The 12,297-nt window shown below is 41.9% G+C and overlaps 2 protein-coding genes across 2 annotated transcripts in view; both read right to left on the minus strand.

The window, feature by feature from the left end:
• The window catches only part of zc3h7a (zinc finger CCCH-type containing 7A), a 122,259-nt gene extending 111,356 nt beyond the window's left edge, over positions 1-10,903 (minus strand). The window contains exon 1 of the mRNA XM_068056425.1: positions 10,779-10,903. Within this exon, the coding sequence (XP_067912526.1) occupies positions 10,779-10,788 (10 nt within the window). The 5' untranslated portion in view covers positions 10,789-10,903. The remainder of the gene's footprint in view (positions 1-10,778) is intronic.
• Positions 5,497-9,847, minus strand: LOC137383469 (myb-related transcription factor, partner of profilin-like). Its single transcript, XM_068056429.1, has 2 exons — positions 9,109-9,847; positions 5,497-7,325 (listed from the first exon to the last, which is right to left on the minus strand). The coding sequence occupies exons 1-2, from the start codon at positions 9,740-9,742 to the stop codon at positions 6,859-6,861; spliced, it is 1,101 nt and encodes a 366-aa protein (XP_067912530.1). The 5' UTR covers positions 9,743-9,847; the 3' UTR covers positions 5,497-6,858.
• Positions 10,904-12,297: the final 1,394 nt, after the last annotated feature.

The raw sequence follows: 12,297 nt of genomic DNA on the forward strand, positions 1-12,297 counted from the left end.
ACCCCAGTCTAACCCCATAGCGCTGCAAGTTTATTTCCCTCGGTGCCCATCCAATTTCCTTTTGAAATCATTGATCGCCTCCACCCTTGTAGGTAGTGAGTTCCAGGTCATTATACTCGCTGCATAAAAATGTTCTTCCTCATCCCCCACATCTATTGCCCAAAATCTTAAATCTCTGTCCTCTAGTCCTTGTACCATCAGCTAATGGGAACAACTTTTCTTTGTCTACCTTATCTAAACCTGTCATAATCCTGTACAGCTCTATCAAATCTCCCCTCAGTCTACTTTGTTCCAAGGAGAACAACCCCTGCTTCTCCAACCTAAACTTATTGCTAAATTTCCTCATTCTTGGAACCATTCTGTTAAGTCTCCTCTGCACCATTTCAAGGACCTTCACTTTCTTCCTAAAACGTGGTGACTAGAACTAGACACACTTAGCACTGCTTCAAGCTTCACACCATGAATCACAGATTGCACACACTGCTAGCTTGTCAGCCACATCCAAACAGATTTCATGACAGTCAGTGACGTACTTCTCCCTCTCTTGCAGGACAAAGTGGTGCACAACTGGAGCTAACACAAGGGAACAGGCATGCCTGCATGTCCTAATTCCCGCTGAGGAGACAGTACTGGCCATTATTGGGACAGCCATTGCTGAGGCCAGTGGTGGGGCTGAAACCAGTGATGCTGATGGTAATCGAATACCAAATTCTCCTTCTCACATCCCACCTCCCCCTCCTTCCACATTCTCCTCTGATTTATAAACTGCGGATATGTAAGCATGCACCCCTTACTTTCCCCGCTCCACCCCCCCAGCACCACAACCTTATCCTCATGCCTTTCTCCTTTCAGATACCCAGGAAGTGCAACCTGGCCAAGCAGTGGAAGAACAGCAAGAAGTCGGCGATGAAGAAGATGCACCATCATTCGATTTCACACTTGTAGCCATCAGCTCACATATTGACATTAGGCGTAATTTAGAGGATAACAGAGGCAGGATCTGCATGTACTGAGATGCCAGGCATGACTGGGCTGCAACCAGGGCAGGGGGCAAGGACAGCGCAGGCACCAGCTTACAGGAGGATGAGGTCACACATGTGTTCTGCTGCAGAGGACTCAGATGAGTACTTTGATGGTGCAACCTAAAGAAGAACACTCAGAGGTATGCACAACAAAATGCTTGGTGCATTGGGAAGCATGTCAGAAAGCTTGAGGTCAATGCCCAAGGGCACGGAGGATACGGCAGAAACTTGGTACAGAGCACTGAGCAGATCTAGGAGCCCATCCTTTCCAATGTGGAAATGGTGGCCAACTCCATTAGTACACTGGTGGATCAAACCATGATGCAGCATCTGATAGCCAATGTTACAACATCCAGCCAATGTTTCAGTGCTGCAGTGGAAGCTCAGACTTCTGTCATCATGGCTGTGGATTACAGCGTACAAAGGGGCTTGCAGAGTGTCACAGCAGTCCAGCAATCTGTTCTCCAACAGGCTACTAAGATTGCGGAGGCATCACCCCGAGGATTGGCAGTAGCTCCATAGAGCATAAACCAGCTGCCCTGTTTCAGGAAGACAGCAGTCGTCCTCCCATTGCCACTCCGTCAGTACCCTTGCTGATGCCCATGCCAATGTGGTGCAGTCCAAAGCCCAGCCTTTTAGGCCCAGAACTGCTCAAGGTCGTCCTCCAAGGCCATCTGCAGGTCCCCTCTACTGAACGTCAGCAGCTTTCCCCCTGCCATGTGGTAGCCATTGGGGTAGCACTGCATAGGAGCACTAGGCAAAGGTTCATGGAAGACAAGCACTAAGGGAAGGCACAAAGGTGATTAGCTGACTTTTGTATGCAATATGGCATGATTTTATTTATAAATTTCGTTTGTATTGGCTTTTATTTTTGCATTGTGATCAAGCAAACGCTATGATTGTCAGTGACACAGGGAAGGGAAGGTGTGGAACTGTTGGTGAATGTGGAATTGGGGTTGTGTTTACTGGCGTCATACTCATCATGGACAGCCCAGCCAGAAAGGGACTGTTTAGGTTGCCTCCTCCCTTCCTCTTCCTTATGCTCTACTCTTCAGCTGGTGGCAGGGACTGTGCCCTCATGATGGCAAGCATGTAGCATCACAACCACAATGAATCTTGACATCAGCTCTGCTGAGTACTCCAGGGCTCCTCCAGAGCGGTCCATGCAGCGGAAGTATTGTTTCAGCACACCAATGGTCTGCTATCACATTTCTTGTGACAGCATGGCTTTCATTGTTTGCACACTGCGCACATGTGCCTGGGTTGCACACTGAAGTCATCAGCCGTCTCATGAGCGGATCACCCTTGTCACTCAGTAGCCATCTTTTGGTTTGCCATGGCATAGTAGCTCAAATTGAGATGGTACAGCAGACTGCCACAGAATGAAGGCATCATGACTGCTGCCAGGATACCGGGTACTGACATGGAGAGAATGGAATCTTTTCAATTCCAGTATAGGGCAGAACTGACATGCAGCAATTGCAAAGCAACATGTGTGCAGACAATGGCACCCTACACCAGATGGAACACTGCAGTTCTAGTGCAGCTGTGTGCCCGCTCCACCTGAGTCTCTCAGGTAAGAATGAAATGTAGTTAGCTGTCATTGAGCCCAAGTGACCTCCCTAAGCAACAGTGGACAGCAAACTGCAAGATGTTGCAAATATCTCCAGCTCCAGTGTGAAGGAGCCAGATGCTTCAAAATTCATTACCATGGTCACCTTGATAGCCACTGGCAATGGTCCTTGCCCTGCTCTAAGGTTGCAGTTGTGGCTGCAGAAGGTGACAGATTTCAATGAGGATGTCCTTATTGAAACAAGGACGCTTCACACATTATTTCTCACTGAAGTTCAGGTAGGTGGTATGGCCTCCTGCCATGAGGTCTTCTCCCCGTCCTCCTCCCTCTTCAAGAAGCTTGTGCTGCTTTGCATGCCCTCTGTTCATTTATCATGCTGTATTCTAAGGGGAATGCCTACTAGTGCATAGTGTTTGGGAGCAACTGGTTTGTGCAGGAGCATTGAAGTCAGTAAAAATTCCTTCAGCACCTGCCCCACCACTCACTGTAGACTTATGCAACTTGAAGCCACTATACATAGCCCCAAACATTTGTAGAATCAGCCAGAAGAAATCAACCAGATACTAACCTGTAAGTAGTGGATGATCCTTTTAAATAGAGCTGGTGGGGGCAGAGAAATCCTTCCTGCTGCTGAACACATGTTCAGTTGTGCAAGATTAAGAGAGGGCATTAGCTGGAGCGTTGTGCTCCAAACTGGCAGCGCTGGCGTCAAATGAGCATTGCACGCCAACTGACTTCATGATGTTCCTGCTCTGTCACTGCTTGTGTGCGTGTACTATCACCCTCACCAATATGGCATCTGCCACAATTTGCTCCAAAAGTGTACCCAGGTGCTGTAGTGCCATTTTAGAGCTCTAAGGGCACTCGCAGCACCCAGAAACAGGCACAAACAATCCCAATTTCTCGCCCTACATCTGTAAAGTTGGTTAGTGTTGACAGGGAACACACTACTAATGTAAAACTATTCTATCTGCTTTCAAAGACACCTTTTTTGAAATGGTTCAGCAGCAGAAATGAGAAGTTTTTTCAACATTTTTTAATAGCCTGACTAGTTCTGTGACGTTATGTTAATTTTACCATCCATTGTAACACATTCTCTTCACATCTTTGTGATTGAATTACAAACAGCAATGGAAACCTTTCCATTAAACTTATGTTAAATCTAAGTTTAGGGTGACCTAATGGTGTTTTTGTACTAAGGGTGGCCAAGTGGTATTTTTGTATTAAATGCAATGTGGTAGGATATAATACTTGCTACCGCATCTCAAGTCACCAGTTAACTGTGCTGAGGAAAGGTGCTTCAAAAATGGGGAATGGAAAAATCATGAAGTTGGGCTACCCTGCATCTCTCAGTGGCCATTGGCAGTGACCAGGAGTTGGTCACCTTCTAAATTGAAAGAAAAAGCAAGAAAAAAACTCTTCAAAATGAGGAAAGTACAAGTTTTGAGTACTCTAGATGTTTTCATCCATCCATTTAACAGCATAACAATCTCTTCACTCTTTAAACAGAGTAGATACTCAACTGAGATAAAGAATAGTGCACAATATAATAATATACACAGTAAAATACAATTTCTTCCAGTAAAACTGTCTTCTGTCCACATTATTTTGATACATGGAAGATTTGGTATCATAACTCTTATGAAATCCTCTTTTCTTGTTACAAGATGCCAATCAACAGGAACATCAATGGCAAACACCAATATGTAATATGTTCCAATGGGACAATACAACATTATCACTATGATTGTATGTTCTGTTACAACAGAATACACAATCTAAGGAATTTCTAAAACTAAGAGAAAAACTCAACTAAGAGTTCACTATGAAATGTGTATAAATAGCTTGATCTTGTACTTACAACAACAGCTTGCATTTATATTGTGCCTTTAACATAATAAAACATCCCAAGGCACTTCATAGGAGCATTATCAAAGAAAATTTGAGACTGAGCCACATAAGGAGATATTAGGGCAGATGACCAAACACTTGGTCAAAGAGGTAGGTTTTAAGGAATGTCTTAAAAGGGGAAAGAGGGGCAGAGAAGTTTTAGGGAGGGAATTCCAGAGATTAGGACCTAGGCAGCTGAAGGCACAATAGAATTTAAACAACAATTTCATCTGACGAAAGGTCATCGCCCTGAAACCTTAACTCAGTTTCTCTCTCCACAGATGCTGCCTGACTTGATGAGTATTTCCAACATTTTCTGTTTCTCTTTCAGTTTCCAGCATCCACAGTATTTTGCTTTCTTAATTTCAATTTAACCTTGGTTTTAGTGTATAAATTAAAATAATGTAATTTTTAAAATTGTTATTGTTGTAGTTATGATACAGAATAAGAGGTGACTGCAGCTGTGATCAAGGCTAAAACATAACTTAACTTTGAATCACTAAATCAATCACCTTAGCTTGGCTCTCAATTAATGCCATTACAGAAGACCAGTGCAGCCTTGAAACACAGCCACAACCACCTCACACTTACTTCGAAATGCTGCATTATTCAGGTTGTCATGGATCATGTTGGTCCAATACTAATGAGGAGGGATTTTGTTATTCAGGTACAAGCTCGTTTTAGTATATAAATAAAAATTACACAATTTGTAAAATGGTCTCCTTCAGGATAATTTCAGCTTTTTCATTATACCTATAATGTCAGAAATTTGCCAATCCCAGCTCAAAATTATCAACTCCTCTCAAAGGGAATGCTGACTCATGAGAAATAGATTTTTATGCATGAGAACCAAAAACAAGGATAAACTGAGACTGGCAGCTAAACTCTTATTTTCTCTTTGAAATGCTAAGAATACTCAATATTTGGGAAGTATAGTATGGCGCCTTAGGTCTTCAAAATGTTGCAATCCTAAATAAATGTAAACTGAAAATTCAAATTATTTTGAGTGCAATATATTTACAAATGTTACAATATTTTTACTATGTTTTCCTTGGTAGAATAAACATAAATTACACAAGAATTTTCATTCGCTTAAATGAAATCAAACGGAGCTGAAGTAACATTTTTCCTGTGCAAAAAGGCAACCCTTGCCTTAATTTATTCAGCCTGTTACAGAATTAGGATATTCTGCTGTTAAAGAATGATCATAAATGTATCCAGATCATTTGTTTTAAAAATAGAGGAATGCAAGGCAGACGAATGCTGCCATAATTATATAAGTTATAAACGGATGTTTCCAGGATATCCATTATTGAGCAAAGATGCAGGTCAAGGTGATTATTAGCCTGGTCCAAAAAAGACTTCCCAGACATAGTTAGGGATATCAGTTCTTGTGTGATGCATTTGGTTAGTGGTACGTCTCAGTGGGTGTGTGATGGTGATAATTGCCGAAAACATTTCTAAATTTAGATAAAAACGCTTATTTTTCAGTTATCTCACCCCAAAGTTCCTATTTATCATAGATATAGTTAAACATCACCAAACTAATTCCAAAATGACACAAAAAGTGGCACTATTTGAGTAAAATCAGGCCAATAACATCTGTTATTGTGGAGTATGGACAGTAAAGTTTAATTCTTTAACAAACTTAGTTAGCACTAATCTCCAGCTTTTTACCAAGGACCCTATTTGTTCTTAGCTTGTGTAATGAAAGTAATTGATAATGTAATTTAATTTTTAATATTTATTCACTCTCTATTTCCCTTTCCATCTCCAGGATGTTAACTCAACTGTTTGAGACATTCACATAGCTGATGTTCCCACAATGAAGACAACACTGTTTTAGATAAACTTTACTCTTTAAACTATGTTAATAATTGCTCAATCACCAGTACTTCATTTTATCAGTCTTGTTACTAGTCATATTTAGCATATTAGTACCAATACACCATAAGAAAATAACAATTATCCAAAAGTGCTTTAATATGATGGTTATATGCTTATGTGATAAACTTAATTCATTACTTTAAATTACTCTCAGCATTACTAACACAAATAGGCAGACCTGCACTTCATCAAAGCTCAAAATATCCCATGCAGGTACAGTCCAGGTAACACAAAACCTAAAATATAGCTGCAATGTTGTTTCTTTTTCATAGTTCAGGTGCAGACAGTATGAAAACTTTACACTCCCATCATTGTTTTCCTAAAATCCTTGTGATATCACTGTTACATAAACAGAGCCAACTGCCAAACAATTACTTTCAGGAGTCACTAGAAAGGTTTGTGCAGTCAACTAGAGAGGTACAATACTTAGCCCAACCAAAGATGGAAATGAAAGACACAAAAATCCACTGGTCTAACACAAAATGATTACACATCCAGCTTTGGTCGTTTACAGGTTTTGCGCCCAGTCCGTCGACAATGGGACTCGCCAGACTCCACAGCTGCTTCTTCATCTGGCTGTGTGAATGAGTCAGTCATCTCCATCGTTTGAGGACAAGGTGGATGCTGCAATAATGGAAGAAGAGCCTGTACACAATCTGCTAGCCTCTCCAGGGGTTGCCTGAGGCCTGCAGCTAATTCTTGGAGATCACCCCGGAGCTCTCTTAATTCCTGTCTGATGCCATGCAACTCCTCATTGCCATCCCCAAGTAATACATTGTGTTGTTCCTGGATACCCAACAGTTCTTCTTCGCAAAGTTGCTTACGTACCCTCTTCCCTTGAGGCTGGAATGGACTTTCCTCTCGAAGGGTCAGCGGTGATACAATGTCTGGTGAAGAATAATCCACATCAAAGTTTGGACCAATGTCTTCCTGTTTCACTTCAACAGTGGTCTCTGTTGGACATATAATGCGGACATGAAAAGACACTGTCCCCCAACTTGCACACTGACCCAATTCAGAGATAGTCCATTCACTTTTTTTTTTAAAGTCCAGACACTTGCCCCAAAATGCAAGCCCAGGATTCAAGTTATTAGCAAAGAAGTACCCCTGTGTGGCCCAGATTTTGCTCTGGCAGGGCATCTAATGGCAGCTGCTGTTAGTTAGACTTGCTTGCGCATGTTTTGATTTTAAAAAATGTTGTATCACAAGTTGCTGAAAGTGCAAGTTGATAATGTCGCAGAGAAGGAATAAGGGCACCTGGGACCTGACTGAATGCAGCAAGCGACTGTGTATCTCCCTAACCAATCAGATTGAAAGATTGATTTATAAACAGCAGAAGAACTGAGAAGAAAGTGTAAATTAGAGTGGGTGAATTCCATGTCAAATCAGGTGCAGAAAGAGAAATAAAAAGAGAGGGAAAGAAAGATTGGTAGTAATTAACAGTTTTCACATCATTCAAAGGGTATTTGCATTTGTAATGACAAGACTTAACTTTCTGTGGCGAGTTTAGTTCATATCTACTGCAGAAATACAGCAATTTCATGATATTTAATGCATGCCAGTGGTGAGGCAGAGAGCAAGATTCTGCTTTTCTGAAGTTAATAATGGATGGCACAACTCTAACCGCAACTTCTGGATATTGACATTTAACTGCACATCTGCTCCTCACCTGAAGTTGTTATACCATTTGTGCAAAAATAACAGCAAGCGCCATTAGCCTTACTGTTATTTTGACAGGAAAATCTCATCCACTATGTTATTTGTTGAACAAAATTTAAGAAATAGTTTGTATTCAATAGTAAAACTTAAAATTTGCAAGAAAGTTGGATGCTACTTTCAATGAACTGAACTTATTTATTTTGCAGTCCTTTGTTAGCGTAAGTTTGTGATGAATAATCATTGCACTTTGCAAATGAAGGTAGTAAGTAACCAGCATACACAAACAGTATCCATCTTTCCCCATTAAAATATTATCCTATTACATGTACCATAATATCAGATACAATGCTTTATAGCTTTCCCTTCCTCTCCATAAGTTAAAACATTACTTTTTATGTTATCTGTGAAGTTAAACACATGTGTAAAGAAAATCCAGCTGAATGTGTTTGGGCTCTGTTTTAAACTGATATGGATGAAGAGAAACAAGCTGGGAAAACTGAAGGATATAGAGATTAGTTTCAAAAAGCAGTATAGACATTAGTAGTGCAGTGAGTTACATACTCTGAAATGGAGCACAATGGATTTGTACATGAAATTCCCCAGAGAGAAGTTTCCATTTGAACTGCTTCTACAAAGCTGGGACCACTAACACAACCTTCAGTAGCTTGTTCTGGAGAAGCAATGACAGAAGCCAAGATACTGAGTTGCCTAGTTACCTCCTCTGATGAGAAAGCAGTGGGTGGTGTAGAGAATGTAAAGAGGTAGTGAAAAAAAACTTTGAAACTCTCAAGCAGAAGAAGGGGGAAGACACACCAAGCAGAGCTGAGAAAAACTGGAAAACTCTGTGGCCGTCAAAAAACACAGTTGCAGGATTTGGACTGCAACCTGACTACTTCTGATCTACATCATACCCATGCTATGGGCCTGAGCGATGACTTTTCATTGTGCTCTGGTTTGTAAAAGATTGGACCAAGAACAAGGATAGGTTTACCAACTGGATATTATAATTGTGAAAGTTTGGTGTTGTGAGTTGTTCAGCAGCAATGTCTGTGAATTCGAGGGATAGAGGTCACTCACCATGAAAGGCATTGTTTGCTTGATGGTTTTGGGGTTGCTCCTGGATGTTCTCCTGTGCAGCATTCTGTCCCAATGTGAATAGCAGGACTGGTGGCCACTGGACTGGGGCCTGGTGGTCTGCCAACGGTTGCACTGACAGCTGCTTTGTGTGCCAAGTCACCTGGTGGGGTAGCACTGGTTTCTTCTGCTGGATGGGGGCGGTATGTTGGCCGCTGGCTCTGCTCGTGCCGCCATCCCAGCTGGTGCCGCTGGTGCTGGGTTCACTGTCATTGCTGGTGCTAGGTCCGGCTGGTTCGTAATTAATGGCACCCATGGTGGCCTCCTGCTGTAACGTTTGAGCAATTCTCTCGTTCTGCATTGCCTCCCGTGCCAATTTGATCACTTTGTCTTTAGTCCGGTGGCACATGTCATACCACCTTTTCTTAATGTCACCTATGTCCCTTGTGCACTTGGATACAGCATTGACCTTGGCCAGGATTGAAAGCCAGATCTTATTCTTGGCCCCTGGAGGCAATTTGGTGTCTCCTCTGCCAAACAGCTGATCCTGGTGCAGTGTCACTTCCCGGATCAGAATTTCCGTTTCGTCGTCGTTGAAGTTCAGTTTGCGGCGCCGGAAGGCTTCTTCCTGAGCCATTTGCCGCAGCTGATCGCTGTTTATGCGCAACTCTGGCCGTAAAAGGGGGCTTTTTAACAATGATATACATATAGGAAGCAGCCTCTTCGGTAAAACGGGAGCTTAAAATGGCGACTAAGTTGCATTTGCACTCCGATTGGGAGGTCGCATTCTTGATGCGTCTGAAATACGAGAATTTGCGGCGTCACAACTTTGTCGCATCGCAAGATTAGATGCGACAAAATTTAAGGGCGGGGGTTGGAAATTAACTAAGGTTTCCCAAATCTGGCCGTTGGCTTGTGAGAGCCCCTGATCTCCAATAAAGACAAAAAAAAATAAACATTTTATGACAATTTCACGCAATTACAACGCAACCCTGGCGAATTACGTGTGCTTGTGTGTTCTTAACCACCAAACTGCAAAATATGTGAATGGTGTGTCCTTTTTGTTTATCACAGAGAGAAATGTATCTCCCACGCTTCAATATCACGAAGAAGAGCATTCTGCGCCGAATTACAGTCAATTACAAGAACGTGCAACTGAACGGGTGCAAATGCCAACCTCCTGCCAGCGCATAGTCAACTCCTCATCGTCTCGTTTAACCGGCTGTGCTGGTGGCTGCAATTCATTGTTCACTGAATGTAAATGAATTCTTCTTAACTCTAAGCGCTTGGTTCGTGTAATTGCAGCTGTACCTTGCCACACGAAAAATAACATTTACAAGAATCACCCTAAAACTCTAAATTGATACATTACCAGGCTAATCCTCCCCCCATTCATAAAAGCAAAATACTGCGGATGCTGGAAATCTGAAACAAAAACAAGAAATGCTGGATTCACTCAGCAGGTCTGGCAGCATCTGTGGAAAGAGAAGCAGAGTTAACGTTTCGGGTCAGTGACCGTTAACTCTGCTTCTCTTTCCACAGATGCTGCCAGACCTGCTGAGTGAATCCAGCATTTCTTGTTTTTGCTCCCCCAATTCATCTCGGCTCTGATCTTATTTGCCACACGACTATTCCTAATAAGGAAGCTCATAATAACGAGAACAAAAACTTGCCTGCTGCCATTGGTGAAGTTCTTGATGAACTGGCAAGTGCAGTATTCAGAGTGCCTTGGGCATAATGTGGGATTTGTTTGCATTCGGGAATTGAATCTTAAGTGACCTTACAGCATACAGGATTAAACGTCACTATGTAACTGTTGCATGATGGATGGAAACTGGTCTAGGAAGCAAATATTACAAGAGAGAAGTCTAAAGACTTGCAATTCAGTATGAGTCACGGAAACTAATTCAGAAGCTTGCCTCCAAATTCACTTACCTTCGTTCATAGCATGTAACTGCAGAATCCACTGCAGTGCAAAGTCATTGCAAAACAGAAACGGTTAGCATTGCATTGCATTGGACTTTTGCTCACAGCCAAAAAACAGAACACATGTACCAAAAATTTCAAAACTAGCCCACAAGCAGAGGAAACAATGCAAAGTGCAACAACACCAACTTGTATTTATATAGTGTCTTTACCGTAGACAAACCCTCGGAAGTTACCAGGTTCAGACTGCCAGGAGATGCACCCAGGCATGCCAACCTTGAAAACTAATAAAATCTGACCAACAGTTTCAAAAAATCAAATTGATACTGTCCCCGAAAAGGTAGGGACTCCGAGAACAGGTGCAATTATAAGTCTATGGTATACGGAACCAAGCAGGTGCAGAGGCTTTGTAATCCAATGCTCAACGTTCCTTGACTTTTATTGGAGGGAAAAAAATAGATTAACGCATAAAAACCTGAAGGGGAAAATACAAATGCTGACACATGAAATTCCTGGTGACCAAGCAGTAGTCATTGGGATTTTTAAAAAAATTACACAATGAATGATGTACCGTGGTTAATTTTAAGCACTTTTATCACGACCAGGTGAGAAAGAGGTCTAGGGTTCCCCTTTAGCCTTCACCTGGTCTTATTGTAACAGGGTTTTATTTTTTAAACACACTGTGTTTTGAGCTCCCCTTTGGTAATCCTTGTTCACCGCTTTCCAATTATAAGGCAAAGAAATTAGCATAGACAGGCTTTCTTAGATTTAAAGAAGAAAGGTGACATTTTATTAAAACTTAAACTCTAATTCGGTTGATGTCTACAGATACATGACGCGCCCATGCTACCATGCATATGCAATACAAACATGCAAATAGAGATAGAAAAGAGCAAAAGAAAAATAAAGTGGAGAGGTTTGAGGCAATATCTGAAGAGTTTGTTACGGTTCTTCGAGCTCACTGTAGAGTCCCTGCTTGTAGGTAATTTTTGCTTTTCATTGGGGCCCAGTATTCTTCTTAAACCTTGTTCACTGTAGGAGATTTTTCTCTCTTGGGATTCATATGTCTTCAATGGATTCCGAAGCTGGTGAGAAAGAGATGGGAGCAGACAGGAGAAGAGGAAGTCTGCTTCAGTCCAGGAGCCAAGAGCTTTCTGAGCTCTGTGGCAAATTCAAAAAAACCTGCAACAGTCAGTTAGTCATGTGACCAGCTCACCTAATCAGTCCTGGCCCTTGTGGATTGTCTTGTCCTAGCAGACTTTGGAA

Source organism: Heterodontus francisci, chromosome 24 (genome assembly GCF_036365525.1).
Source record: "Heterodontus francisci isolate sHetFra1 chromosome 24, sHetFra1.hap1, whole genome shotgun sequence".
NCBI lineage: Eukaryota > Metazoa > Chordata > Chondrichthyes > Heterodontiformes > Heterodontidae > Heterodontus > Heterodontus francisci.

Bases quoted from the DNA above. Each gene is read 5' to 3' on its own strand.
- LOC137383469 (XM_068056429.1), bottom strand. From the start codon at position 9,742: ATGGCTCAGGAAGAAGCCTTCCGGCGCCGCAAACTGAACTTCAACGAC. The intron at 7,326-9,108 runs GTGAGTGACCTC...TATGTCCAACAG, and splicing joins AGCAAACAATGCCTTTCATG to AGACCACTGTTGAAGTGAAA.